Raw genomic sequence first — 27,330 nt, 5'->3', positions numbered from 1 at the left:
TACCATTTATGTGAGCACCAGTAATTATTGTTTTGTCTAATTTTGTTTCCTGTGTTTACTGCAGGCAGCAAAGGCCCTCTGGATTACTATTTTGAGGTTTATGGGGGATCTCCCTGAACCACGCAATGTAGAAGTAGATAATACACCTGTTATGTCAAGAGTGACCACTACTCTTACAAGGAACTTTATCAACAGCAAAGAGTACAAAAAAGCTCAAGCAATATATCAGGTTAGTAATCAAACACAAAGAAATGCAAAAGAAATAATTGTGTAAATGTGAAGTGTATACAAAACAGAGCTGGTACTTGATTTAAAATTTAAAGGAAGAATACTCACTAACTTCATTGTGTAATATATATGTGTTATGATGGAACAGTAAATGGAAACTGAAATTTTAAATTTTTGTGTGTCATTCATAGCCAGAATTAACTGAAAGAGCACAGTTACCTACTTTGTTTATCTGTTCATTTAACAAAACATTTTCCATCTATAAGATTAGTATTCATATTACTCTGGTTTGTTCATGCACATGTAGGATATTGGTACTGAGAATCTCAAGAGCAAAAATAATTCTGAAAATAAACGTAAGAAACTGATATCCATGACACTGAAAAATACTAATAAATTGGCTGCACATGTCCGTCGAGGGCTACTCAGTGATGAATACCTGGATGACGGCTACAGCGACTGGCTGGAATCAAGACGTACAACTAATCTTGAAAAACTGCACTTCATTATTGGGCATGGTATTTTAAGGCCTGACCTAAGGTAAGTGACAAGTACTTTTCACATGAAAGAGTATATTTGCTAACCTGCTAGCTTTAGCAACTGGATGTTCCTTCATCTGGCAAAAGAGAGAAAAGGATTGGAAAAACACACACACACACACACACACACACACACACACATTCACATTCACAATATAGCATTGTGCTAAGCCACAATGATGTCATAATCCCTGATCTGTAGATTGAAGCATCCATTAGAGATGCAGGAACACATGAGACAGTACTGACCTTAAAACTTTTATTAAAAGATGGACTGAAGAAAGGTAAAAGTACATGTATAGCACATATGGATTTAGAGAAAGTTTTTGACATACACTCTTTGAATTTCTGAAGGTAGCAGGACTAAACTACAGAGAGCAAAACAATATTAACAAGTTGTACAGAAACCAACTGCAGTTGTAGGAGTTGAAGGATATGAAAGGGAAGCCATAGTTGAGATGGGAGTGGGACAGCATTTACAGATATTTTAAATTTATGTTTGCCCATTCTGCTGTCTGTATTCTAAGAGAATTGGCAGGGTCTGTATTTTCTTGTGTGTTGCTATCCCTGATGTTATTCAGTCTGTTTATTGAGCAAGCAGTAAAAGAACTCAAGAAGAAATTTGGAAAGGGAACTAAAGTTCAGGGAGGAGAAATAGAAACTGAAGCTTTCTGATGACATTGTAATTCTGCCAGAGATGACAAGGAACCTGGAAGATCAGCTGAATGGAATTGTCAGTCTATTAAAATGAGTTTTTGTAGGTAAAGTAAAGTAAGGGTAATGGAATGTAGTCTCATTTCATCAGGCAAAATGAAGGAATTAAATTAGGAAATGAGACACTAATAACAGTGGGTGTGATTTGTTATTTGGGCAGCAAAATAATTGCTAATGGCTGAAGTAATGAGGATATAAAATGCAGTCTGACAATAGTAATAAAAGTGTTTTCTAAAAGAGAAATTTGTTAACATCAAATATAAACATAAGTATTTTGTTTAGGTGATGTTGGAGAGCATTCATAAATGTTAGGAACTGCATTTTGTAATACACAGCTGTATTTGTTTTTTGTTTTTGATTATCTATTTCAATACAATTCAGACCATACTCAAGCCATAAAAGACTATTCCATTGTGCATTCCTCAACTACAATAATAATTACCTAAATGGAACATTTAAAATTGGTTAGTCATTGCATTTGTGGAATGCACAGTTTTATGGCCCAAGAATGGTCTGAATTTGACTGAAATCTACAGTCAAAAATAAAAAATAAGTACTTCATTATGCGATTGCTAATAAATTTAAATGCTAGCATGTCTGTTCTGAAGATATTGTACAGAAGTGAAATGTGGGTCATAAACAGATCAAATAAGAAGAAAGTATAAGCTTTTGAAATGTGATGCTACATATTGGATGGATAGATCGGATAACTAATGAAGAGATACTGAAGTGAATTTGAGAAAAAGAAATCTATGGTACAACTTGACAAAAAGAAGGGATCAGTTAATAAGACACAGTCAGAGACATAAGGAATCATAACTTTGTTAATGGAGGGAAATGTGGGTAGTACAGGGAGATCAAAGATTGGTTATTGTAAACAGATTCAAATGGATGTAGGTTGCATTAGTTATAGAGTGATGGAGGTGCTTACACAGGAGAGACCACAGTTTAGACAGATGCATCAAACCAATCTTCAGACTGAAGACCAAAATTTCATTCTCATTTAGTACACAGAACTGTTCATGGGGTAACTCTCGTTTTTCATTGTTTTGAACATGGCTGTGATCAGCAACCATAATTAATTACAATTTCACAAATTTCCAGCCAACCAACTGGGTGGGGGGATTGGGCGGGGGACAGTGTCACAAATTTCCAGCCAACTGGTTGCAAATAGAATTTAAAATTCTTTAACTAGTTTTCAGCACCAACTAGGGGCGCCTTCTTCAGGAGAAACTGTTACCTTACATGTGGTTGAAAGGAAATTTGAGTAACATCGCTCTAGTCAAAACATTAAAACCACAATTAAAACATTTTCCACCTGAATACATAACACAACGGAGGGGTATCTGTTGAGAGGCCAGACAAACGTGTGGTTCCTGAAGAGGGGCAGCAGCCTTTTCAGTAGTTGCAAGGGCAACAGTCTGGATGATTGACTGATCTGGCCTTGTAACAATAACCAAAACGGCCTTGATGTGCTGGTACTGCGAACGGCTGAAAGCAAGGGGAAACTACAGCCGTAATTTTTCCCGAGGGCATGCAGCTTTACTGTATGATTACATGATGATGGCGTCCTCTTGGGTAAAATATTCCGGAGGTAAAATAGTCCCCCATTCGGATCTCCGGGCGGGGACTACTCAAGAGGATGTCGTTATCAGGAGAAAGAAAACTGGCGTTCTACGGATCGGAGCGTGGAATGTCCGATCCCTTAATCGGGCAGGTAGGTTAGAAAATTTAAAAAGGGAAATGGATAGGTTGAAGTTAGATATAGTGGGAATTAGTGAAGTTCGGTGGCAGGAGGAACAAGACTTCTGGTCAGGTGACTACAGGGTTATAAACACAAAATCAAATAGGGGTAATGCAGGAGTAGGTTTAATAATGAATAGGAAAATAGGAATGCTGGTAAGCTACTACAAACAGCATAGTGAACGCATTATTGTGGCCAAGATAGATACGAAGCCCACACCTACTACAGTAGTACAAGTTTATATGCCAACTAGCTGTGCAGACGACGAAGAAATTGAAGAAATGTATGATGAAATAAAAGAAATTATTCAGATTGTGAAGGGAGACGAAAATTTAATAGTCATGGGTGACTGGAATTCGAATGTAGGAAAAGGGAGAGAAGGAAACATAGTAGGTGAATATGGATTGGGGGACAGAAATGAAAGAGGAAGCCGCCTGGTCGAATTTTGCACAGAGCACAACATAATCATAACTAACACTTGGTTTAAGAATCATGAAAGAAGGTTGTATACATGGAAGAACCCTGGAGATACTAAAAGGTATCAGATAGATTATATAATGGTAAGACAGAGATTTAGGAACCAGGTTTTAAATTGTAAGACATTTGCAGGGGCAGATGTGGACTCTGACCACAATCTATTGGTTATGACCTGTAGATTAAAACTGAAGAAACTGCAAAAAGGTGGGAATTTAAGGAGATGGGACCTGGATAAACTAAAAGAGCCAGAGGTTGTACAGAGATTCAGGGAGAGCATAAGGGAGCAATTGACAGGAATAGGGGAAATAAATACAGTAGAAGAAGAATGGGTAGCTTTGAGGGATGAAGTAGTGAAGGCAGCAGAGGATCAAGTAGGTAAAAAGACGAGGGCTAGTAGAAATCCTTGGGTAACAGAAGGAATATTGAATTTAATTGATGAAAGGAGAAAATATAAAACTGCAGTAAGTGAAACAGGCAAAAAGGAATACAAACGTCTCAAATATGAGATCGACAGGAAGTGCAAAATGGCTAAGCAGGGATGGCTAGAGGACAAATGTAAGGATGTAGAGGCCTATCTCACTAGTGGTAAGATAGATACCGCCTACAGGAAAATTAAAGAGACCTTTGGAGATAAGAGAACGACTTGTATGAATATCAAGAGCTCAGATGGAAACCCAGTTCTAAGCAAAGAAGGGAAAGCAGAAAGGTGGAAGGAGTATATAGAGGGTCTATACAAGGGCGATGTACTTGAGGACAATATTATGGAAATGGAAGAGGATGTAGATGAAGATGAAATGGGAGATATGATACTGCATGAAGAGTTTGACAGAGCACTGAAAGACCTGAGTCGAAACAAGGCCCCCGGAGTAGACAATATTCCACTGGAACTACTGACGGCCGTGGGAGAGCCAGTCCTGACAAAACTCTACCATCTGGTGAGCAAGATGTATGAAACAGGCGAAATACCCTCAGACTTCAAGAAGAATATAATAATTCCAATCCCAAAGAAAGCAGGTGTTGACAGATGTGAAAATTACCGAACTATCAGCTTAATAAGTCACAGCTGCAAAATACTAACACGAATTCTTTACAGACGAATGGAAAAACTAGTAGAAGCCAACCTCGGGGAAGATCAGTTTGGATTCCGTAGAAACACTGGAACACGTGAGGCAATACTGACCTTGCAACTTATCTTAGAAGAAAGATTAAGGAAAGGCAAACCTACATTTCTAGCATTTGTAGACTTAGAGAAAGCTTTTGACAATGTTGACTGGAATACTCTCTTTCAAATTCTAAAGGTGGCAGGGGTAAAATACAGGGAGCGAAAGGCTATTTACAATTTGTACAGAAACCAGATGGCAGTTATAAGAGTCGAGGGGCATGAAAGGGAAGCAGTGGTTGGGAAAGGAGTGAGACAGGGTTGTAGCCTCTTCCCGATGTTGTTCAATCTGTATATTGAGCAAGCAGTAAAGGAAACAAAAGAAAAATTCGGAGTAGGTATTAAAATTCATGGAGAAGAAATAAAAACTTTGAGGTTCGCCGATGACATTGTAATTCTGTCAGAGACAGCAAAGGACTTGGAAGAGCAGTTGAATGGAATGGACAGTGTCTTGAAAGGAGGATATAAGATGAACATCAACAAAAGCAAAACAAGGATAATGGAATGTAGTCTAATTAAGTCGGGTGATGCTGAGGGAATTAGATTAGGAAATGAGGCACTTAAAGTAGTAAAGGAGTTTTGCTATTTGGGGAGCAAAATAACTGATGATGGTCGAAGTAGAGAGGATATAAAATGTAGGCTGGCAATGGCAAGGAAAGCGTTTCTGAAGAAGAGAAATTTGTTAACATCCAGTATTGATTTAAGTGTCAGGAAGTCATTTCTGAAAGTATTTGTATGGAGTGTAGCCATGTATGGAAGTGAAACATGGACGATAAGTAGTTTGGACAAGAAGAGAATAGAAGCTTTCGAAATGTGGTGCTACAGAAGAATGCTGAAGATTAGATGGGTAGATCACATAACTAATGAGGAAGTATTGAATAGGATTGGGGAGAAGAGAAGTTTGTGGCACAACTTGACCAGAAGAAGGGATCGGTTGGTAGGACATGTTCTGAGGCATCAAGGGATCACCAATTTAGTATTGGAGGGCAGCGTGGAGGGTAAAAATCGTAGAGGGAGACCAAGAGATGAATACACTAAGCAGATTCAGAAGGATGTAGGTTGCAGTAGGTACTGGGAGATGAAAAAGCTTGCACAGGATAGAGTAGCATGGAGAGCTGCATCAAACCAGTCTCAGGACTGAAGACCACAACAACAACAACAACATAACAGGTACAGTCAAAATTTTAAAACAATACATAAATGTGCCACTAAGGGCACTACAATGGTATAGGACGTGAGTGAGTAACAGCAACCAGTTGGCTGGAAATTTCTGACATTGTGATGCATATACAAGAATATTATATATTTTGAAATACAAGTTGTTTTCCACAGTATACAGTTGAACACTTCTATAATTACTCTGCACTTAAATTTAGTTACACTATCTATACAGAGTTTTTCTATACACACTGCTAAGAATAATATGGATGGAGGCTGTTTCTTTATAATTAAATTACAGATAATAAGGATAGCAACACTTCGTTTGGGATGAAATTAATAGATCACTTACATCATTATTTACAAATTCATGAACAGTGTAGAAAGGTTTATCTCTCAGTCAGTATTCTATAATCTTTCTCAACTTAATAGCTTTTAACTGCCCCAAACCCATGGCAATTTGCTCGAAAGATACCATCATGTGTGCAGAAAGTTGTTTTTGTATTTACGTAAGTCTAGTCCAGGAAGTATTCAAAGATTTCCTGTTCCTAGTTCTATAAGAATGAACTTTCTGTCTTGCACATATTTATGCCAATTGGTGTTGGTGTACATAAGGGGTTGAGGTATATACAGGGTGTTACAAAAAGGTACGGCCAAACTTTCAGGAAACATTCCTCACACACAAAGAAAGAAAATATGTTATGTGGATATGGGTCCAGAAACGCTTACTTTCCATGTTAGAGCGCATTTTATTACTTCTCTTCAAATCACATTAATCATGGAATGGAAACACACAGCAACAGAATGTACCATCCTGACTTCAAACACTTTGTTACAGGAAATGTTCAAAATGTCCTCCGTTAGCAAGGATACATGCATCCACCCTCCGTCGCATGGAATCCCTGATGTGTTGATGCAGCCCTGGAGAATGGCATATTGTATCACAGCCGTCCACAATATGAGCATGAAGAGTCTCTACATTTGGTACCAGGATTGCGTAGACAAGAGCTTTCAAATGCCCCCATAAATGAAAGTCAAGAGGGTTGAGGTCAGGAGAGTGTGGAGGCCATGGAATTGGTTCGCCTCTACCAATCCATCGCGCATGAACCACATGTTGTGTCATACTTGTAAAGGCACATGTTCTAGCAGCACAGGTAGAGTATCCCATATGAAATCATGATAATGTGCTCCATTGAGGGTGGATGGAAGAACATGGGGTCCAATCAAGACATCACCAACGATGCCTGCCCAAACGTTCACAGAAAATCTGTGTTGATGACGTGATTGCACAATTGCGTGCGGATTCTCGCCAGCCCACACATGTTGATTGGGAAAATTTACAATTTGATCATGTTGGAATGAAGCCTTATCCGTAAAGAGAACATTTGCACTGAAATGAGGATTGACACATTGTTGGATGAACCATTCGCAGGCCAATCAGCTGCTGATAGTGCCTGCACACGCTGTACATGGTACGGAAACAACTGGTTCTCCCGTAGCACTCTCCATACAGTGACCTGGTCAATGTTACCTTGTACAGCAGCAACTTCTCTGACACTGACATTAGGGTTATCGTCAACTGCACAAAGAATTGCCCCGTCCATTACAGGTGTCCTCGTCATTCTAGGTCTTCCCCAGTTGCGAGTTGTAGGCTGGAATGTTCCGTGCTCCCTAAGATGCCGATCAATTGCTTCGAACGTCTTCCTGTCGGGACACCTTCGTTCTGGAAATCTGTCTCGATAGAAACGTACCGCGCCATGGCAACTCCGCATTTGTAAACATTGCACTGACTGCAAAACCACGTTCGTGATGAACACTAACCTGTTGATGCTACGTACTGATGTGCTTGATGCTAGTACTGTAGAGCAATGAGTTGCATGTCAACACAAGCACCGAAGTCAACATTACCTTCCTTCAATTGGGCCAACTGGCGGTGAATTGAGGAAGTACAGTACATACTGACAAAACTAAAATGAGCTCTAACATGGAAATTAAGTGTTTCCGGACACATGTCCACATAACATCTTTTCTTTATTTGTGTGTGAGGAATATTTCCTGAAAGTTTGGCTGTACCCTTTTGTAACACCCTGTATAGACTTGGGACAGTTATTAATTTGTTGTCAATGAAATATATTTTGCATGGTGTGTTTGCTCTTAGGTAATATATGTATCTAATTGCTTAATTGCTTTTTTTGCCAAATAAAGACTCATCTGGCTCTAGCAGAGTTACCCCAGATGGCACAAAACAGTGTTTGTGTGATAAAAGAAAGCAATCTGGAGAATTACAAGCATTACAATCATAGAGTCATGCCATCCACTGTAAATAGAACTAAGGGTATTAGTATTATCTTGCCCATCTATTAAACTCTTTCCATTCTAATCAAAATAGACCTACCAATTTAGTCTTCAGAAGCACTGTCTACAATTAAAAACTTCGTAAAAATAGCAACAATTTGTGCATACAAAATACCAGAGTATCTGGCACTAGACATGCAGACAATAAACAGATGCCCTACAACATTCTGAGGAACATTTACAGGACTTGACAATTAAGAAATATGTGTAACAGTTGTTGCTACTTTTATGATGCTGTCAATAAGATATTAATATTCACTCTAATTTAAATCCATCCTGTAATTTGCAGTATAAAATTATTATTGTAAAAAAAGAAAATGTATATTTCAACAGGTGCTGAAAATTGCCTCTGGTATAATTAAAATAACTTTAAAAGTTGACCCTTTATGCCTTTGAATGCAGTTCCTCCAACAAGAGCTCTCAGCATCATGCATGCATTGTCTTGAATTGTCAAATTGTCACAGAAAAGTGTCGGTTCATTTTCCATGTTTTAGTAGTGATATATACATGGATAATACATTATCAAGCCCTACCTGTGGCCTGTTTACTGTTGCCAGCCACAGCAGACTATAGCACATTCTTTTCATGCTGGCAAACAACTCCCTGGCTGACTGCATTGCTCTAAGCCGGAACACAAGGAAACACATCCCTGTAAAAAAGATACAATTTATTGGATCATGGAGTGTTGTGTCAGCTAGTGTGGGTGGCAGCACCAACACAAACAAGAAAAGAGAGAAGTTGTATTGGCCTGTGGCAGGAATCCAAAATGATCTATGCATTTAACTTTCTAATTATATGACACTTTATTTCTAAAGAGAAAAGAAACATGTCATAACTTCTCGTTATGAGGTGACTTAATGAGCATCCTGTGCCACCTACATGCAGATATTTTACTTACTATTGCTACTTGCAGAATGCAGGATAAGTATCATCTTCCTACTACTCACTACTGATGCTGTCAAAGTCTGCAACCGAACTGGGGCTGATCAGTGATGGGTGGCTGGTAAAGTCAGAGTTGACAGGGGGCGCTGAACTCTGTCTTCCTGGAGGTGTGGCACTGCCCACTCTTTCCATCAGAAAGTGGGTCATCACATTCTTGATGCCATTTTGCAGTGCTGCACTGTTTGGTGTGCAGTCTATACTAAGGACTGCACATGAATACATTAACAGCTGAGGACCTTGAGGGGCTTGCATGCCTTTATAAAGACACTATCTATGTCAGGTGTTGCTGGTGTAATGCTATGCACACACGCCAGACCTGGTGATGGTGGTTGGTGACAGGGGTGTGCCTGGCAGCCATCTCAGATAGTTGCAGGTCTGCTGCTTGAATGTCAGTGTGCACTACACTTACTTCACTGGCCCAACTTATGTCCACTGCGGATGGTAGGTGCAGTAACTGGTGGGTCACTACACTCCTTTTCTTTTGCTGGGGAGATGATCAGGTGTTGCCATCTGTGATGCTGTTACTAAAGAGATGTCCGCAGTGTCTGTGGTTATGCCAGGGTGGCAGCCAAAGGCAAAAGGAGTTCCTGATGCACCCAGTGGGACGAAGGCACCCCTTCTGTCTGTGGACCCTGGGGTGACCAGTAGACAGAACCCATGACAGGAGGGTGGGTACTATCTGGACATCAGAATCCATGACAAGGGGCACCGACATGGACAGTGACGACAGTGAACTGGAGCGGAGAGGCCCTTGATGGAGACTGGCTTCCACTGACAGTGGCACCTGCTCAGTGCAGTCAGAAGTACCCACACTGGCTACAGGAAGCAAATCTGTCTTTGATGCTGATGAAGCCCCAGGTGCTGGGGTAGGTGGGCATGACCAGGCCAGAGGGGTGAGGACCAATTAAGAATGAGGCTTTGGGCCCATGGCCTGAGGAGGGATCCCTATGCCAATCCTGGGATTGGACCATTTCTAGTGGCATGCCACTATTTGATCTTTGGTGTGAACCATGAAGACGGGGTGACCATGCTGACTGTTGATGATGCTGAAATCCAGTAAGGGTGCCGTACTAATGCTCAGATCTAGAAAGATGTGCCAAGTGCAAACATTGGCAAAATTGGTGCTGCTGGGCAGATTCTCCTGGTCATACAAGGTCTCAGGGCCCATGGGGTGTCAGGACAGATCATCTGCATTTGAATGTTGCAAAACAGGCTGAAAAAATCTCATAATTGTACCATGATAAGAACAGAGCCCACCATTGAAGACAATGAATGGCTTTGTCTGGTAAGAATGCCAAAGGGCTAAAGAGGAAAACCAATGGTGTATTGTTGGTAGTTAGATAAAATTTTGCACCATAAAATAACACATGCCTTTTTCAAGACTTAGGCAATAGCAACAGCTTCTATTTGCACCTGAAAATAACATTGCTGGCCCAAGATGAGTCTAGGAGTTGATGGTAGAGTTGACGTGCCACTGCTATGAAACCTTTTTTTTACATTTGTGGCAAGACACCCACCACTCAGTGCAGGCTGCCCTGTTGTGCTGTACAAAACAAAATAGGTATGAGGGAACTGGCATTTGCTGTTCCTGCTGCTTCCAACAATGTGTTTGACAATGTGTTAGTCATAATCAGCGTGGTTGGCTTGTTTCTACAGTGGCTACCTCCTCTTCCCCTAGTGTCCTAGGCTCTATTGCCAGGGCTGCATGGTGTCAACAGTGGCAACATCACTCCAAGCCTCAAATTGGTGGCCTGCAGTGCAGGAGACCTCAAACAACTGTGCAACATTTGAAACCTCTTCTAATGTAGGGTCCTCAACGTGAAGGACACATTGATGCACCTTATCTGGGGCCAAACTAATGATTGTGTCTCTGGCCATGGTGTCCAGACTCCTAAAACTTAGCCACGACAAAGCGACACTTACAGCTGAGGCTGTGAAGCTCAACTGCCCAAACCTGATATGCTTGCTGTAGCTGTTTGTGATATTGGTAGAATTCATCATACGCAGTGACCACATACATATGCTTGTGGTGATAGGAGGACAGCAAACAACACATATTGCCAAAAAAAGTGACATTTTTTCTTTCATAGGAGCTGACTGGCACAGTAAGTGATACATACAGGGGGGGGGGGGGGGGTGTCCATGATAAGAAAAGAACTTTACAGATCTCCACGTTGACCATTTTATAGTCTTCTACGATGTCACAGTAGGGATGGGGGTAGGATGGGAGGAGGGGGGGGGGCAGTGGAGGGTGCCCAACTCTTGGCTGAACCTGGGTCAGTGCAGCCAACAACTGTTCCAACATGACTGTTTGTGCCTGCTGTTGTTGCAGAAAAACCACAGAATCCAAAACACACGAAAATTTGACCCTCATCATTGCCACTTGTATTCTAACTAGTAACAGAAGGGAACATGCAGCCATGAAAGAGATACAATTTATTGGGTCTTGAAGTGACATCAACAAGAATACAATGAAAGTAATTAACACTTCTTGAACACATTAACAATTCAACGCCTGGAGGCCCATGCATGCCCTTATAAAGATGATATCCATGCCAGGTATCACTGGTTGTAGTGCTGTGTGCATATGGCGGACGTGGTGACAGTGGTTGGTGGTAGAGCTGGCCATGGCAACAATGCATAGTTGCAGGGCACAATTTGAATGTCAGTACACACTATGTTTGCTGTAGTGGCTTGACTTACATTCACTGTGGGCAGTAGGTGTAGTGACCGGCAGGTTACAGTCTCAGTCCAGGGGAAACTGACAACTATTGTAACAGTGCTGCAGTAGCATGTGACAGATATTAACTATCAAGCAATTTCAATTAGACTGCAATACATATTGTCTTTTTGTTCATTTCTTGCTAGTAAGTGGGAGAATGGGTTTAAGGACCATGAGGGATGTGTGTGTGTGTGTGTGTGTGTGTGTGTGTGTGTGTGTGTGTGTGAGAGAGAGAGAGAGAGAGAGAGAGAGAGAGAGAGTAGGGGGAGGGGATTGTAGCTAAAAATAAACTGATGTGTTGAATTATGTCTCTTTGGCATTTTATGTTTAAAGGGATGAGATTTTCTGTCAAATTTGTAAGCAACTTACAAACAATCCTACAAAAGCATCACATGCTCGTGGATGGGTGCTACTGTCTCTCTGTGTGGGTTGCTTTCCACCATCGGAGAACTTTGCAATGTATCTCAAGGCATTCATTCGTGATGGTCCTCCTGGCTATGCTCCATATTGTGAACGACGCCTCAACAGGACAGTTGCTAATGGCAGTCGCACACAGCCACCCAGTTGGATTGAAATGCAGGTGAATATCCATATGCCATTTTACCTACTTAGTATAAACTGTTAGCTCAGTGTTTGAGTTTAAATTTATAGAAATCATTCAGTGCTTGGCTGCATTTAATGTTAGTGATTGGTTTTGTGGATTATGATGTTGTAGAGGGTCAGTAGTGTAATTAGTGAGAGGCCATTTGTACAATAATTTATGAACAGCAGGATGAAACAGCTTTTTGTAATAGAACTCAACTGCACTATAGCTTATGGCTAAAAAATAAAGAAGAGAAAAGAATAAAAATATGCAAAAAGGACAACCAATTGATTATGTTAACAATTTATAAATTTACATCTCAGTTTTGAAATACTACAAGTTGCGTATAGTATGAGAAATTATTGTGGAGTTGTTACCTTAGCAGCCTTAGTAGTATGAAAAATGTAAGAGTATGAAAATGCTGTTATCAAATTGTTATGGAGACCACATATTTGTGCTGGAACCAAAATGGTACATATAGAAGATATTACAGAAATAACAATTGTACAATAATATCAGAATTGCACACCCATAAGAGTAACAATAGCAGGTAATTATATCTCAGCTTAGAAAAATGTAAGTGATACAGAATGCGAGCATTGCTTTGACTTCAAACACTTCAGAGTCCTACTTCCCATACACAACTGTAAAAGTGTATAGTCAGGTCAGAAAATTGAGTTGAGAATAATTGCCATGTTGGCAGATTGTATTTTTGTCTCTTGGTGAATGAACTTCCTCAGCATGATGTATGAGAATGATATTTTGTAACAGTTACAAATAGAATGAACGGGTTAAAAATTCAGCATAACAGAGTGCTACCACATCCAGATCATACCCATTGACCTAATATGCAGAAGGTCATTAATCTGAATCTCACAAAACGTAGCACATTCTATGTAATTCTAAAACTAATCAAAAGAGTTTGATTATTATTTTTATTTAAGTAATTGAATCAAATGTATTTTTTGTATTTCAAATTCTTTACCATGTCATTATCATTATTCTATTGATTTAGTTGCCCTTTCTTTCCTATCATTTTTTTTCATTTGGAATCTGTCTGAGTCACCTATATACTGCAAGCAAGTGCCAATGAAGACTGCTCATTGGTTGGTAATTCAGCAGCTCATATAACTTGTGTGAGGATAGTTTCAGGTAACCAATGACAGTGAGAAATTACATTTTGCTTTTAGAGCTGAAACTGAAATTTTTCCACCTTGAGTTTCTTGCAGAGGTTATCTTTAGTCACCGTTAACAAAGTGATTGTGATTTTAGTTCTGTTGTAGATTTTTGTCCGTCGTTTTCTTGGATACATTGCACACCATGAGGTTATGGTTAGCTTAGGACATGAGATTAAATTTAGAGCTATAAAGAGCATTTCCAACATAACTTGCAGCGGCCACTTCCAAAATTCTTACGTGTTGCGCGTAACAGCATTTGTGAAGTGACTCACCCTGTTCATGTCTCACCCATAACCGAGCATTAGCAGGCAGCCAGGGTGGCAACACTGTAGCAGTAAGTGACAGACATCAACTATCAAGTAATTGTGATCAGACTATAGTTTGACATATAAATGAACAAGCATACATAGTCGTGTGTTTTGGTGAAGTTGACTAGAAATCTTTATTATGTTTAAGGGTTTATTACAGAGTGCATTCTGTTGTGGTTATTCTATTTATTTGTGTGAGATATTCCTTGTGGACTTCATGCTGTGATGAGAGCTGTAGTCCTGTATTTGACATCAGGGCAAGGAGATTGCTGTGCCATATGTGACTCTATGGGATGTCAATGATTCTAACATAATGTATAGCAACAATGTCAATATATGTATTGACTCTTTTTGTATTAGTTTTTTTTTTTATTGGGTGGAATGTCATAATCTAAACTGGACATCAGTCTAACATACAGATGCATGCTAATCTCCTATCTGATATACTGTCAGCTTGTAACAAATTCCAATTGCAACTCAAAGTTGTTAGAATATTTATTTAGTAGATGTTGGCACCAAATGAAGATTTAAGAAGATTTCATCTCATCAGGAGGTTGACAGCTACTACAGGAAAAATTTGTAGTTTATTAGAAACACACATGTATTAACATGATTCATGTTGTCCGTCACACTTCACATAGTGTAGACCGGGAACTGTCTGCTAGGCATGCCCGATGTAAAACTGACTGGGCACGGCCCATGCTGCCTGAGTTGTTGTTGTTCTGCCAGCAGAGGGCGCAGGCAAATTCTCGTGTGCCCTCTGGTGGACAGGACTTTACTTGCGGCAACTACTGTCCGTGATGCACCGTGCCGTTGTGCGCCTCCCACGATCTTTCTGGTGGCTACTGCACTCCTCCTCCTTCATGGGGTGAAGCCACTGTGATCCACTGCATCGGAAGGTGGAGCATCGTGCAGTAGCGATGACCTCCACATCCATGGGAATGCTGGAGTCGGGGGAATCTGCCAACCCTCGAGCTGGAACCTTCGAATATGGTTAGAAGTGACCCACATGAAGAGGCCCCCGTCGTCCCACCAACAGAGCCCGGGACAGAACGAGTGACAAGCTGTCGAACTCTGGATCCCGTTCCACCTCGGGAGGGGCAAGACCCAGTGGTGGGGACGATGGGAAAGGCGTGACCACAGGTGAACCAGGCTCCTGAGAGCTGGAGCTACTGGAGGCCGCCAAGGCTGAGAACCATCGCAGTGTGGTGGAGTCACAGGTGGGAGGGGCGGTAGCGTCCCCTGAGAAAAAAAACACGGGTGCCAGCAATGGGGAAGCCGGCACCTGAGGTGTCGGAGGGTGGGTGCCCAAACGTGGACGCAGCTGATTTTGGTGACGACGTACCTCCTGGTCCCCCACCTGCAAGGTATACAGCCGGCGGCCATTGCACAGGACCACCGTCGGTATCCAATGTGGATTGCGGCCAAACCCACATGCCCAGACCAACATACCCGGTGGAAAGCAGGTACCTCATTTTGCGAAGACTGGCAAGGACCAGGCCGGAGGAGGTGCAGCAGAGTCCTAGGTTGGCGCCCATGGAGGAGCTCTGCGGGGCTGCGTTCTCCCATCAGTGTGGTCCGGTATGCCATCAGGAAAAATGTCAATGCCTCCTCTGCAGGAAATTCGTCCACATACTTTTTCATCTGCGTCTTAAATGTGCGCACCATGCGCTCGGCTTCCCCATTCGATTGTGGATGAAAGGGGGGAGAGCAAAAGTGCCAAATACCGAAGCACCTATAAAAATCCTGGAAGGTCTGTGAAATAAACTGAGGTCCATTGTCCGATACCAGGGTGACTGGCAGACCTTCCACAGAAAAGATTTTTGTGAGTGCCTGGATTGCAACCTGTGAAGTAGTTGAGGAGCAGCGAACCACATATGGGAATCGGCAATAAGCATCAATGACAATGAGCCAAAAGCCATTGAGAAACGGGCCCGCAAAATCTATGTGAACACGTTCCCATGCCTGGGTTGCAGACGGCCATGAAGAAAACACTTACCTGGGAGATGCCTGTTGGCTCGCACACTGGGAACAGGCGGCCACCAAGTGCTCAATTTCTCTGTGAATACTGGGCCAGTACACATGTCTGTGAGCCAAGGTTTTAGTATGGGAAACACCCCAGTGCCCCTCATGTAATAACGTGAGGAACTCCCTTCGCAAACTTGCAGGAAAAACCACACGAGGAGCTGTATCATCGGTAGTCAGAAGGAGAACTCCTTCCAAGACTGAGAGGTGGTCGCATAGAACAAAATAATTACGAAGAGGGTCCGAGGCCCGGCCTGGAGGTCAGGACAGCCACCCCTGCTGAACGAGGTGAACTATTTGCCTGAGAACCGGATCAGCTGCTGTTTCCCTGGTGACTCTAGAATTAGTGATCTGGAAGCCATGAACCGCTTGGTGGGACGCCACATCCAAATGAAAACACATAATCTCCTCCCGATCGAACTTAGGATCCGGGCCCACCGGACGACGGGAAAGAGCGTTGGCATTGGCATGCTGTCCGGTAGGGTGAAAATGAATGTCATAACGGTAGTTAGAGAGGAACAAGGCCCAGCACTGCAGTCTGTGGGCTGCTCTATCTGGAATCTGAGAGGCAGGGCCAAATAACGATATTAATGGCTTATGGTCAGTGATTAACTGTAACTTCATGCCATACAAGAAAGGGTGAAACTTGGTAACAGTGTAGACAATGGCCAAAACCTCTTTTTCCACCTGGGAGTAATGGGCCTGCACAGGACTAAGAGTTTTAGATGCAAATGCCAGTGGCTGCTCGGAGCCATTAGCATTGCGATGGGCCAGGACCGCCCCCACCCCATACTGCGAAGCATCTGTAGCCAGGACCAACGGCTTATTGGGGTCAAAAGTAACCAAACAAGGCACTGACATGAGGAGGCCCTTCAACAAGGTGAATGCTCGCTCACATGCAGACGACCAATCAAAAGGAACACCCTTGCGCTGAAGGCTGTACAGGGGGTGGGCTATGGTGGAAGCCCTGGGAATGAACCAGTGGTAATAGGCAATCTTGCCTAAAAAAGCTTGTAACTCCTACAGTGAAGCGGGCCATGGAAGGTCGACAATACCTTGGACCAAACTTTCTAGCGGCTGGATGCCATGCCGAGAGATGGTGCAGCCCACATACTCAATGGACGGTTGGAAGAAGTTTGACTTACATAGGTTGCAACGCAGGCCCACGGACCTGAATTTGAGAAAGAGGGTTCGAAGGTTGTGCAAGTGTTCCTTTGTGCTGCGGCCTGTGACAATTTTGTCGTCCAGGTAATTAATACAATGAGGGATTGTTGACATGACGTTCTCAAGATAACGCTGAAATATCATTGGGACACTGGATATTCCGAAGGCCAACTGCTGGTATTGGTAAAGGCCAAACGGCGTGTTGATATACTGCCAGCCGTTTAGAGTCATCATCAAGTGGTATCTGATGATAAGCCTCCGAAAGATTGATTGTCGAAAAATATTGGCCTCCCGCCAAGTCGGAGAACAATTCATTAGAACGAGGCAACGAATAGGTGTCCACCACCAATTGGGAATTAACGGTGGCCTTGAAATCGCCACAAAGACGTAATTTTCTCGAGGGTTTCCTGACAATAATGAGGGGTGAAGCCCACTCACTAGAAGAAATGGGAAGAACGACCCCGAGGGCTGTCAGCCGGTCTAGCTCTGCTTTTACCTGAGGGCGGAGAGCCAAGGGGATCTGCTTTGCACGTAGAAAACACGGGCAAGCTGATGCCTTCAATGTTAAGTGAGCTTCAAAGTCTGAAACACGCCCCAGGCCCTCCTCAAAGATATATTTGAAGTCAGAGGTCAAAGATTCCAATGATTGATGGGGAATGTCTTCGGAGACCAACCGTATGTTGTCTGCAATAGAAAAACTGAAAGCTTGAAAGGCATCCAGTTCAAAAAGGTTAGTGGAGCTCGCATCACTCACAACAATAAAAGTAAGATGCCGAGTGACTGAACTGTAAGTATCGTTGATAGTGAATTGACCCAGTAGGAGAATGAACTGTTTACCATAACCACAGAGATGCCGGTAAGCTGGCGCCAATGGGGGCAACCCAAGGTTGGAGTAAGTTTGTGCATTCAACAAGGAAACTGCCGCGCCCGTATCTACTTGCAGTTGTAATCGGCGTGACCGAACGGACACCTCGATAAAGAGTTTGTGTGCCAATGCGTCGGGAGCCTGGCCTGATAAAACTTCCTGAACGTCAACGTCCATGTCCTCTGTACCTGCTTCCTTTTATTCTTCGGAGGCTGAGCGGCAAACTTTAGCAATGTGTTCTTTTTTATTGCATTTGCAACAAACGGCCCTATGCTGGGGGCACTCTGACCGATTATGATGTATATAGCATGACGCACAGGACGGTAACAGGGGCCGGCGGCCGGAACTCTGTTTACGCGCCATGCGGGAGCAGCCTTAATGGCCAGATTGTACCACTTGCACGTCGTCCACCCCAGATGCGGTGGACGCGGCCACGCTGCCCTGAACCGCGACGTCGCACCATGCTTCCAACTGTTGACCTGCGGCGTGAGTGACTTCACAAGATTGAGCAATGGACAGGACTTCCTCAAGGGAAGGGTCTTCCAACTGCAGGGCCCATTGCCGGACCTCCCTATCAGGGGCCGAACGAACAATGACGTCTCGCACCATAACATGGGCATACGACTCTCGTGACTGCTCCGTGACAAAATGACACTTGTGACAAAGACCGTGCAGGGTAGTGGCCCACACCGGGTAAGACTGATGGGGCTGTTTCTTGCATTGATAGAACTCGACCCTAGCCGCCACATCATGCATGCGGCGGCGATAATATGAAGACAGCAATGAACACAGTGCATCAAAAGACAAGGACAAGGGTTCCTGCAATGGCGCTAGCTGCTGCAAAGTTTGATACAGCGAGGGAGATATCCAAGACAAGAAAAGAGCATGACATACCTCCAAATCGGCAACATTAAATGCCTGTAAATGCTGCCGAAGGCGATGTTCATATGCATCCCAATCCTCCGCCATCTCGTCATACAGGGGAAATGGAGGAGGGAACGGCGCTGGAGCAGACTGCGTGAAGAGCAATGCCAGAAGCGCTTGTTTCGTGGTTGCCATGAGCTCCGTCTGCTGCTCAACCAAAACCCGCACTAAATCCTCCACGCCGTGGATAAGCTGCAAAACAAGAACAACAATGTAACACGCGAAAGAACGACCCTACTCGTCGCCAATTGTGTATTAACACGATTCACATTGTCCGTCGCACTTCACATAGTGTAGACCGGGAACTGTCTGCTAGGCATGCCCGATGTAAAACTGACTGGGCACGGCCCGTGCTGCCTGAGTTGTTGTTGTTCCGCCGGCAGAGGGCGCAGCCAAATTCTCATGTGCCCTCTGGTGGACAGGACTTTACTTGCAGCAACTACTGTCTGTGACGTGCCATGCCGGTGTGCACCTACTGCAATCTTTCCGGTGGCTACTGCAACACATATCGACTGAACTCTTGCAACAGAATCTGCCACCCCAGACGCAAAATTGACAACAGCAACATTTTTTCATAGATCCAAGTGGGTATTAAAATGGTACGCAATTGGAAAATGGAGGTGGTATATTGATCACAGTAGATAAGAAATAGTAGATAAGAAACTCAAATTGAAAAGTTTCTATCATGAAAAAGCTACTATTAATTTATCTAAAAACAAAGATGATGTGACTTACCAAACAAAAGCGCTGGCAGGTCAATAGACACACAAAATTCAAGCTTTCGCAACCAATGGTTGCTTCATCAGGAAAGAGGGAAGGAGAGGGAAAGACAAAAGGATGTGGGTTTTAAGGGAGAGGGTAAGGAGTCATTCCAATCCTGGGAGTGGAAAGACTTACCTTAGGGGGAAAAAAGGACAGGTATACACTCGCACACACATATATATGATTCCAAGCAATCCTTGTCCTCGCTATTGTTAAAAAAGGGCTATTTAACAAAATTACGATTAAAGCTCTCATTTTAAAACCAATGACACATTTCAACAACTACAATAGCTCTTATAGAATGAATACAAAATTGAATTCTCAAGTATATAATAACTTAACCGTGTATAAATACTCAGATATGTGGTGTTAACAGTCTTCTTACTATTTTTATCAATTAAAAAAAGGTTCATGGTTCGGGGAATGTTCCTACCAATTTCTGGACCTACACCCTTCAATGCAATTATAATATAATAACTGGTTTCCTTGTATCCATTCCACAAGTACACGTTTATCTGCACCCCTACATCAGAAATTACTGTTTATCGTTGAAAAATATGTGTTTGTTAAATTGGTTTCAAATGGACTGTTACATTTCAACACCCCAAAAAGGGTTTGTGCAACAAAAAGTTGTACAAAACCTTTTCTGGCAGGTCAACTTAACAGTACTCACTTTGCAATCAATTGGAAGGACAAGCAATTTATGTAAGATATGAGATCAGATTTCTGCTTAATCTCCAGAATGAATCGTACTCATACATCATAATGAAATTTGAACTATGTTCTCAACCAAATATGTAAAATTATCATAAATTATTTTGTACCAGGTTCAACTAGATTAGACAAAATATTAACTAAACATAATCAAACATAATTAGTACATAAACATGAAAATATAGAAATAAGGTACAGAAATATCACATCAAATCACTACAAGTTTCAGATCCATAAAGAAACAGAGTGGAATGCCTCCTTGGGCTGATCATCCAAGTGCTAAAAATGATTTTTACTTAGAGTTTTTATGTCACATCCATTCTTACCTTGATACTACAGTTGTTGTTGTTGTTGTTGTTGTTGTGGTCTTCAGTCCTGAGACTGGTTTGATGCAGCTCTCCATGCTACTCTATCCTGTGCAAGCTTCTTCATGTCCCAGTACCTGCTGCAACCTACATCCTTCTGAATCTGCTTGGTGTATTCATATCTTGGTCTCCCTCTATGATTTCTACCCTCCACACTGCCCTCCAATACTAAATTGGTGATCCCTTGATGCCTCAGAACATGTCCTACCAACTGATCCCTTCTTCTAGTCAAGTTGTGCCACAAACTTCTCCTCTCCCCAATCCTATTCAACACCTCCTCATTAGTTATGTGATCTACCCATCTAATCTTCAGCATTCTTCTGTAGCACCACATTTCGAAAGGTTCTATTCTCTTCTTGTCTAAACTATTTATCGTCCATGTTTCACTTCCATACACGGCTACACTCCACACAAATACTTTCAGAAACGACTTCCTGACACTTAAATCTACACTCCTGGAAATTGAAATAAGAACACCGTGAATTCATTGTCCCAGGAAGGGGAAACTTTATTGACACATTCCTGGGGTCAGATACATCACATGATCACACTGACAGAACCACAGGCACATAGACACAGGCAACAGAGCATGCACAATGTCGGCACTAGTACAGTGTATATCCACCTTTCGCAGCAATGCAGGCTGCTATTCTCCCATGGAGACGATCGTAGAGATGCTGGATGTAGTCCTGTGGAACGGCTTGCCATGCCATTTCCACCTGGCGCCTCAGTTGGACCAGCGTTCGTGCTGGACGTGCAGACCGCGTGAGGCGACGCTTCATCCAGTCCCAACAATGCTCAATGGGGGACAGATCCGGAGATCTTGCTGGCCAGGGTAGTTGACTTACACCTTCTAGAGCACGTTGGGTGGCACGGGATACATGCGGACGTGCATTGTCCTGTTGGAACAGCAAGTTCCCTTGCCGGTCTAGGAATGGTAGAACGATGGGTTCGATGACGGTTTGGATGTACCATGCACTATTCAGTGTCCCCTCGACGATCACCAGTGGTGTACGGCCAGTGTAGGAGATCGCTCCCCACACCATGATGCCGGGTGTTGGCCCTGTGTGCCTCGGTCGTATGCAGTCCTGATTGTGGCGCTCACCTGCACGGCGCCAAACACGCATACGACCATCATTGGCACCAAGGCAGAAGCGACTCTCATCGCTGAAGACGACACGTCTCCATTCGTCGCTCCATTCACGCCTGTCGCGACACCACTGGAGGCGGGCTGCACGATGCTGGGGCGTGAGCGGAAGACGGCCTAACGGTGCGCGGGACCGTAGCCCAGCTTCATGGAGACGGTTGCGAATGGTCCTCGCCGATACCCCAGGAGCAACAGTGTCCCTAATTTGCTGGGAAGTGGCGGTGCGGTCCCCTACGGCACTGCGTAGGATCCTACGGTCTTGGCTTGCATCCGTGCGTCGCTGCGGTCCGGTCCCAGGTCGACGGCCACGTGCACCTTCCGCCGACCACTGGCGACAACATCGATGTACTGTGGAGACCTCACGCCCCACGTGTTGAGCAATTCGGCGGTACATCCACCCGGCCTCCCGCATGCCCACTATACGCCCTCGCTCAAAGTCCGTCAACTGCACATACGGTTCACGTCCACGCTGTCGCGGCGTGCTACCAGTGTTAAAGACTGCGATGGAGCTCCGTATGCCACGGCAAACTGGCTGACACTGACGGCGGCGGTGCACAAATGCTGCGCAGCTAGCGCCATTCGACGGCCAACACCGCGGTTCCTGGTGTGTCCGCTGTGCCGTGCGTGTGATCATTGCTTGTACAGCCCTCTCGCAGTGTCCGGAGCAAGTATGGTGGGTCTGACACACCGGTGTCAATGTGTTCTTTTTTCCATTTCCAGGAGTGTATACTCGATGTTAACAAATTTCTCTTCTTCAGAAACGCTTTCCTTGCCATTGCCAGCCTACATTTTATATCCTCTCTACTTCGACCATCATCAGTTATTTTGCTCCCCAAATGCAAAACTCCTTTACTACTTTAAGTGTCTCATTTCCTAATCTAATACCCTCAGCATCACTGGACTTAATTCGACTACGTTCCATAATCCTCGTTTTGCTTTTGTTGATGTTCATCTTATATCCTCCTTTCAAGACACTATCCATTCCGTTCAACTGCTCTTCTAAGTCCTTTGCTGTCTCTGACAGATTTACAATGTCATCGGCAAACCTCAAAGTTTTTATTAGTTCTCCGTGGATTTTAATACCTACTCCAAATTTTTCTTTTGTTTCCTTTACTGCTTGCTCAATATACAGATTAAATAACATCGGGGAGAGGCTACAACCCTGTCTCACTCCCTTCCCAACCACTGCTTCCCTTTCATGCCCCTCGACTCTTATAACTGCCATTTGGCTTCTATACAAATTGTAAATAGCCTTTCGCTCTCTGTATTTTACCCCTGCCACCTTCAGAATTTGAAAGAGAGTATTCCAGTCAACATTGTCAAAAGCTTTCTCTAAGTCTACAAATGCTAGAAACGTAGGTTTACCTTTCCTTAATCTAGCTTCTAAGATAAGTCGTAGGGTCAGTATTGCCTCACGTGTTCCAATATTTCTATGGAATCCAAACTGATCTTCCCCTATGTTGGCTTCTACTAGTTTTTCCATTTGTCTGTAAAGAATTCGCGTTAGTATTTTGCAGCTGTGACTTATTAAACTGATAATTCGGTAATTTTCACATCTGTCAACACCTGCTTTCTTTGGGATTGGAATTATTATATTCTTCTTGAAGTCTGAGGGTATTTCACCTGTTTCATACATCTTGCTCACCAGATGGTAGAGTTTTGTCAGGACTGGCTCTCCCACGGCCGTCAGTAGTTCCAATGGAATGTTGTCTACTCCGGGGGCATTGTTTCGACTCAGGTCTTTCAGTGCTCTGTCAAACTCTTCACACAGTATCATATCTCCCATTTCATCTTCAACTACATCCTCTTCCATTTCCATAATATTGTCCTCAAGTACATCACCCTTGTATAGACCCTCTATATACTCCTTCCACCTTTCTGCTTTCCCTTCTTTGCTTAGAACTGGGTTTCCATCTGAGCTCTTGATATTCATACAAGTGGTTCTCTTTTCTCCAAAGGTCTCTTTAATTTTCCTGTAGGCAGTATCTATCTTACCCCTAGTGAGATAAGCCTCTACATCCTTACATTTACCCTGTAGCCATCCCTGCTTAGCCATTTTGCACTTCCTGTCGATCTCATTTTTGAGATGTTTGTATTCCTTTTTGCCTGCTCATTTACTGCATTTTTATATTTTCTCCTTTCATCAATTAAATTCAATATTTCTTCTGTTACCCAAGGATTTCTACTAGCCCTTGTCTTCTTACCTACTTGATCCTCTGCTGCCTTCACTACTTCATCCCTCAAAGCTACCCATTCTTCTTCTACTGTATTTCTTTCCCCCATTCCTGCCATTTGTTCCCTTACGCTCTCCCTGAAACTCTGAACAACCTCTGGTTTAGTCAGTTTATCCAGCTCCCATCTCCTAAAATTCCCACCTTTTTGCATTTTCTTCAGTTTTAATCTACCGTTCATAACCAATAGATTGTGGTCAGAGTCCACATCTGCCCCTGGAAATGTCTTACAATTTAAAACCTGGTTCCTAAATCTCTGTCTTACCATTATATAATCTATCTGAAACCTTTTAGTATCTCCAGGGTTCTTCCATGTTTACAACCTTCTTTCATGATTCTTGAACCAAGTGTTAGCTATGATTAAGTTGTGCTCTGTGCAAAATTCTACCAGGCGGCTTCCTCTTTCATTTCTTATCCCCAATCCATATTCACCTACTATGTTTCCTTCTCTCCTTTTCCTACTACCGACTTCCAGTTACCCATGACTATTAAATTTTTGTCTCCCTTCACTATCTGTATAATTTCTTTTATTTCGTCATACATTTCTTCAATTTCTTTGCCATCTACAGAGCTAGTTGGCATATAAACTTGTACTACTGTAGTAGGCATGGGCTTTGTGTCTATGTTGGCCACAATAATGCGTACACTATGCTGTTTGCAGTAGCTTACCCGCATTCCTATTTTTTTATTCATTATTAAACCTACTCCTGCATTACTACAGTAATGATTTAAATAGCTTTGGGCTTACATCACCCACATTTACCCTGGGTATCCCAATGTCCCTGTAATTCTGTTCACTTACTACTTACTACTTAATATGTTCTGAGTTAAGAGCTTACATACACAACTTAAAAAAAAAAATTAAACTACTTATCCTACATCAAATACTCAAATAAATTCCTGTTATGAAACTACTTATACTACATCAAATACTCAAATAAATTCCTGTTTTATATACACAAAATCCATTTTCAAAATTTAATCTGCTTAGCTATCTTTCCTAACAAGTAGGCATACCAAAAAATCTAAGACTAGTCACAGGAATAAAATAAGTTCAGATCTATACAAATATGAAATGTTAAAAAGAAAATTAATCCAGTTCCCATTTCATGCTGGACAAGAAACAGTAATTGTTGGCCTTTCAGACATCAGTTTTTATGGAAAAATTATGTCAGTTTTCAACAGTTGAAATACACCAAGAAATAATGACTGTACCACCTGAGGGACCAAAAGTCCAAAAGTCGAACTCAGACTTTAGAGTGACTGAACCCACATGAACATTTCAGGTCAGGAAACCACAAGGACAGATAAAGGAATCGGCCCACAATAATTGCCAAAGATATCATGTTTTCATAGCTTAAATGTTGTCATTCCAAATTTTCAGCATCTTCCACCTAGAGACTGTGAGCCAACATGGCCACATGCAACCATAGAATCAGATTTACATTGATAAATTAAGTACTAGCACATTACTTCCAGAACATATACTGCTTCACAACCTGTTGACAGACTTTTCGTTGATCATCATTACATTAAACATGATGCAGCTACATCAGATCAGACAGCAAAGAAAATTGGACACAGGTAAGGGTAGGTTTCAACATAGGTTAGGACAATGGGTGAAGTATCACAGGTTACATTTGAATGGGTCAAAAGTTAGGACTAAAAATGGTTAGTTCAGCCATTCTGTAGGTACGATTAATTCATTTCCTTATCATGTAGGGATTACTGAATGATCTAGGCTCCATCTGAAATCAGATGTCTGCAAGGACAACAGCTTTACCATGAATATAAATCCTCATGCCATAGCTTTGCCTTTGCTACTTATTACATAGGAACTGTTTATGACCATCAGAATTCAATTGATATAAAAACATAAAATTGAACTGGTTTTCATTAAGTACATCCCATTAGATATAAACCTAATTCTGTGAAGTATTTCAGTTGGAGAAAATATATACAAGTTTCTAGATTGGTGTCATACAAGAATGTAACCATTTAAAATCCTACAATCTATTCATATGTTAAGATTGACAATTTTCAGTTTCAGGCTATAGGCCAACACTTGTCTGTGGAAAGTATTTGGAAACCTACACACACACACACACACACACACACACACACACACACATACTTTAGCAAACCCTATGGTACATACTTTAACCCAGTGAAAGTGAAGTAACTAATAGAAAGAAATTTATTCTAATCTCTGTTATCACTGAATATTTGAATTTTTTAAATTCTTATATCCATCATGAATTACGAATTAAAAAGTGATTTGAGGAGTTGAGCGTCCGCATATCCGTTTAGCACTATCATCGCCCACTATTAGCGGGCGAGGGCACTACATGCTTGTCGAACTGGCTGCCAGCGATTCAGTTGTCAAGAACGGTTGCAGCAGCTTTGAAATGCTTGAAACAATGACATCGCTTTTCCACCAAAAACTGCACTGGTATTGTTCGTATTGCAATTACCAACACGAAAAAATTAAATAAAAAATTTAGGCCTGTGAAATAAATCTTTGGCACTTTTCCAAGTTCTCAACATCGTAAAATAATTACTTTGTTGATGAAAAAGATTAGGGGTATGCATCCCCCAGGATTCCCCCAGAAAAACAGCACTGAGTATATATTATACTATCTGTTTGATGTAGATTTAAGGTGTTATGTATATTACTTTTGTCATAATATCTGCTCAAATTGGCAAACTGCTCAGCTATAATAAGCCATTGCTGATACTGGTGATGTATGTATGGAAACTGATGATCAAGTACTTAGAAATGAAAGTGAGGATGACAGTGTTATTCCAGATAAAATTTCAGTATGCAATAAACAGGAAAAGATGACCATAGTGCTCTTTGAGGCAGTAGAAATAACATTAAAAGAAAAACTGCAGGAATCTCAAAACCTGAGAATCAGAAACACTTCTTTCCCAATAACTATCTCCAACATAAATTTCCATTTTCTTCGTACTCCACAGATGGAGCCATTCAAGTAATATAAACATAATAAATTCCTTTCTGAGAA

The 27,330-nt window shown here is 42.2% G+C and overlaps 1 protein-coding gene across 1 annotated transcript in view; it reads left to right on the top strand.

Annotated features, from left to right (window-relative positions):
• The window catches only part of LOC124798932 (myosin-VIIa-like), a 393,313-nt gene that overhangs the window by 191,470 nt on the left and 174,513 nt on the right, over positions 1–27,330 (top strand). Inside the window, exons 35-37 of the mRNA XM_047262466.1 lie at positions 65–229; positions 536–768; positions 12,372–12,618. Coding sequence (XP_047118422.1) covers positions 65–229; positions 536–768; positions 12,372–12,618 — 645 coding nt within the window. The remainder of the gene's footprint in view (positions 1–64; positions 230–535; positions 769–12,371; positions 12,619–27,330) is intronic.

Source organism: Schistocerca piceifrons, chromosome 5, assembly GCF_021461385.2.
Source record: "Schistocerca piceifrons isolate TAMUIC-IGC-003096 chromosome 5, iqSchPice1.1, whole genome shotgun sequence".
In the NCBI taxonomy this organism is placed as follows: Eukaryota; Metazoa; Arthropoda; class Insecta; order Orthoptera; family Acrididae; genus Schistocerca; species Schistocerca piceifrons.
Note: the sequence above shows the minus strand (reverse complement) of the source record. Positions and strands in the feature narration are given on the sequence as shown.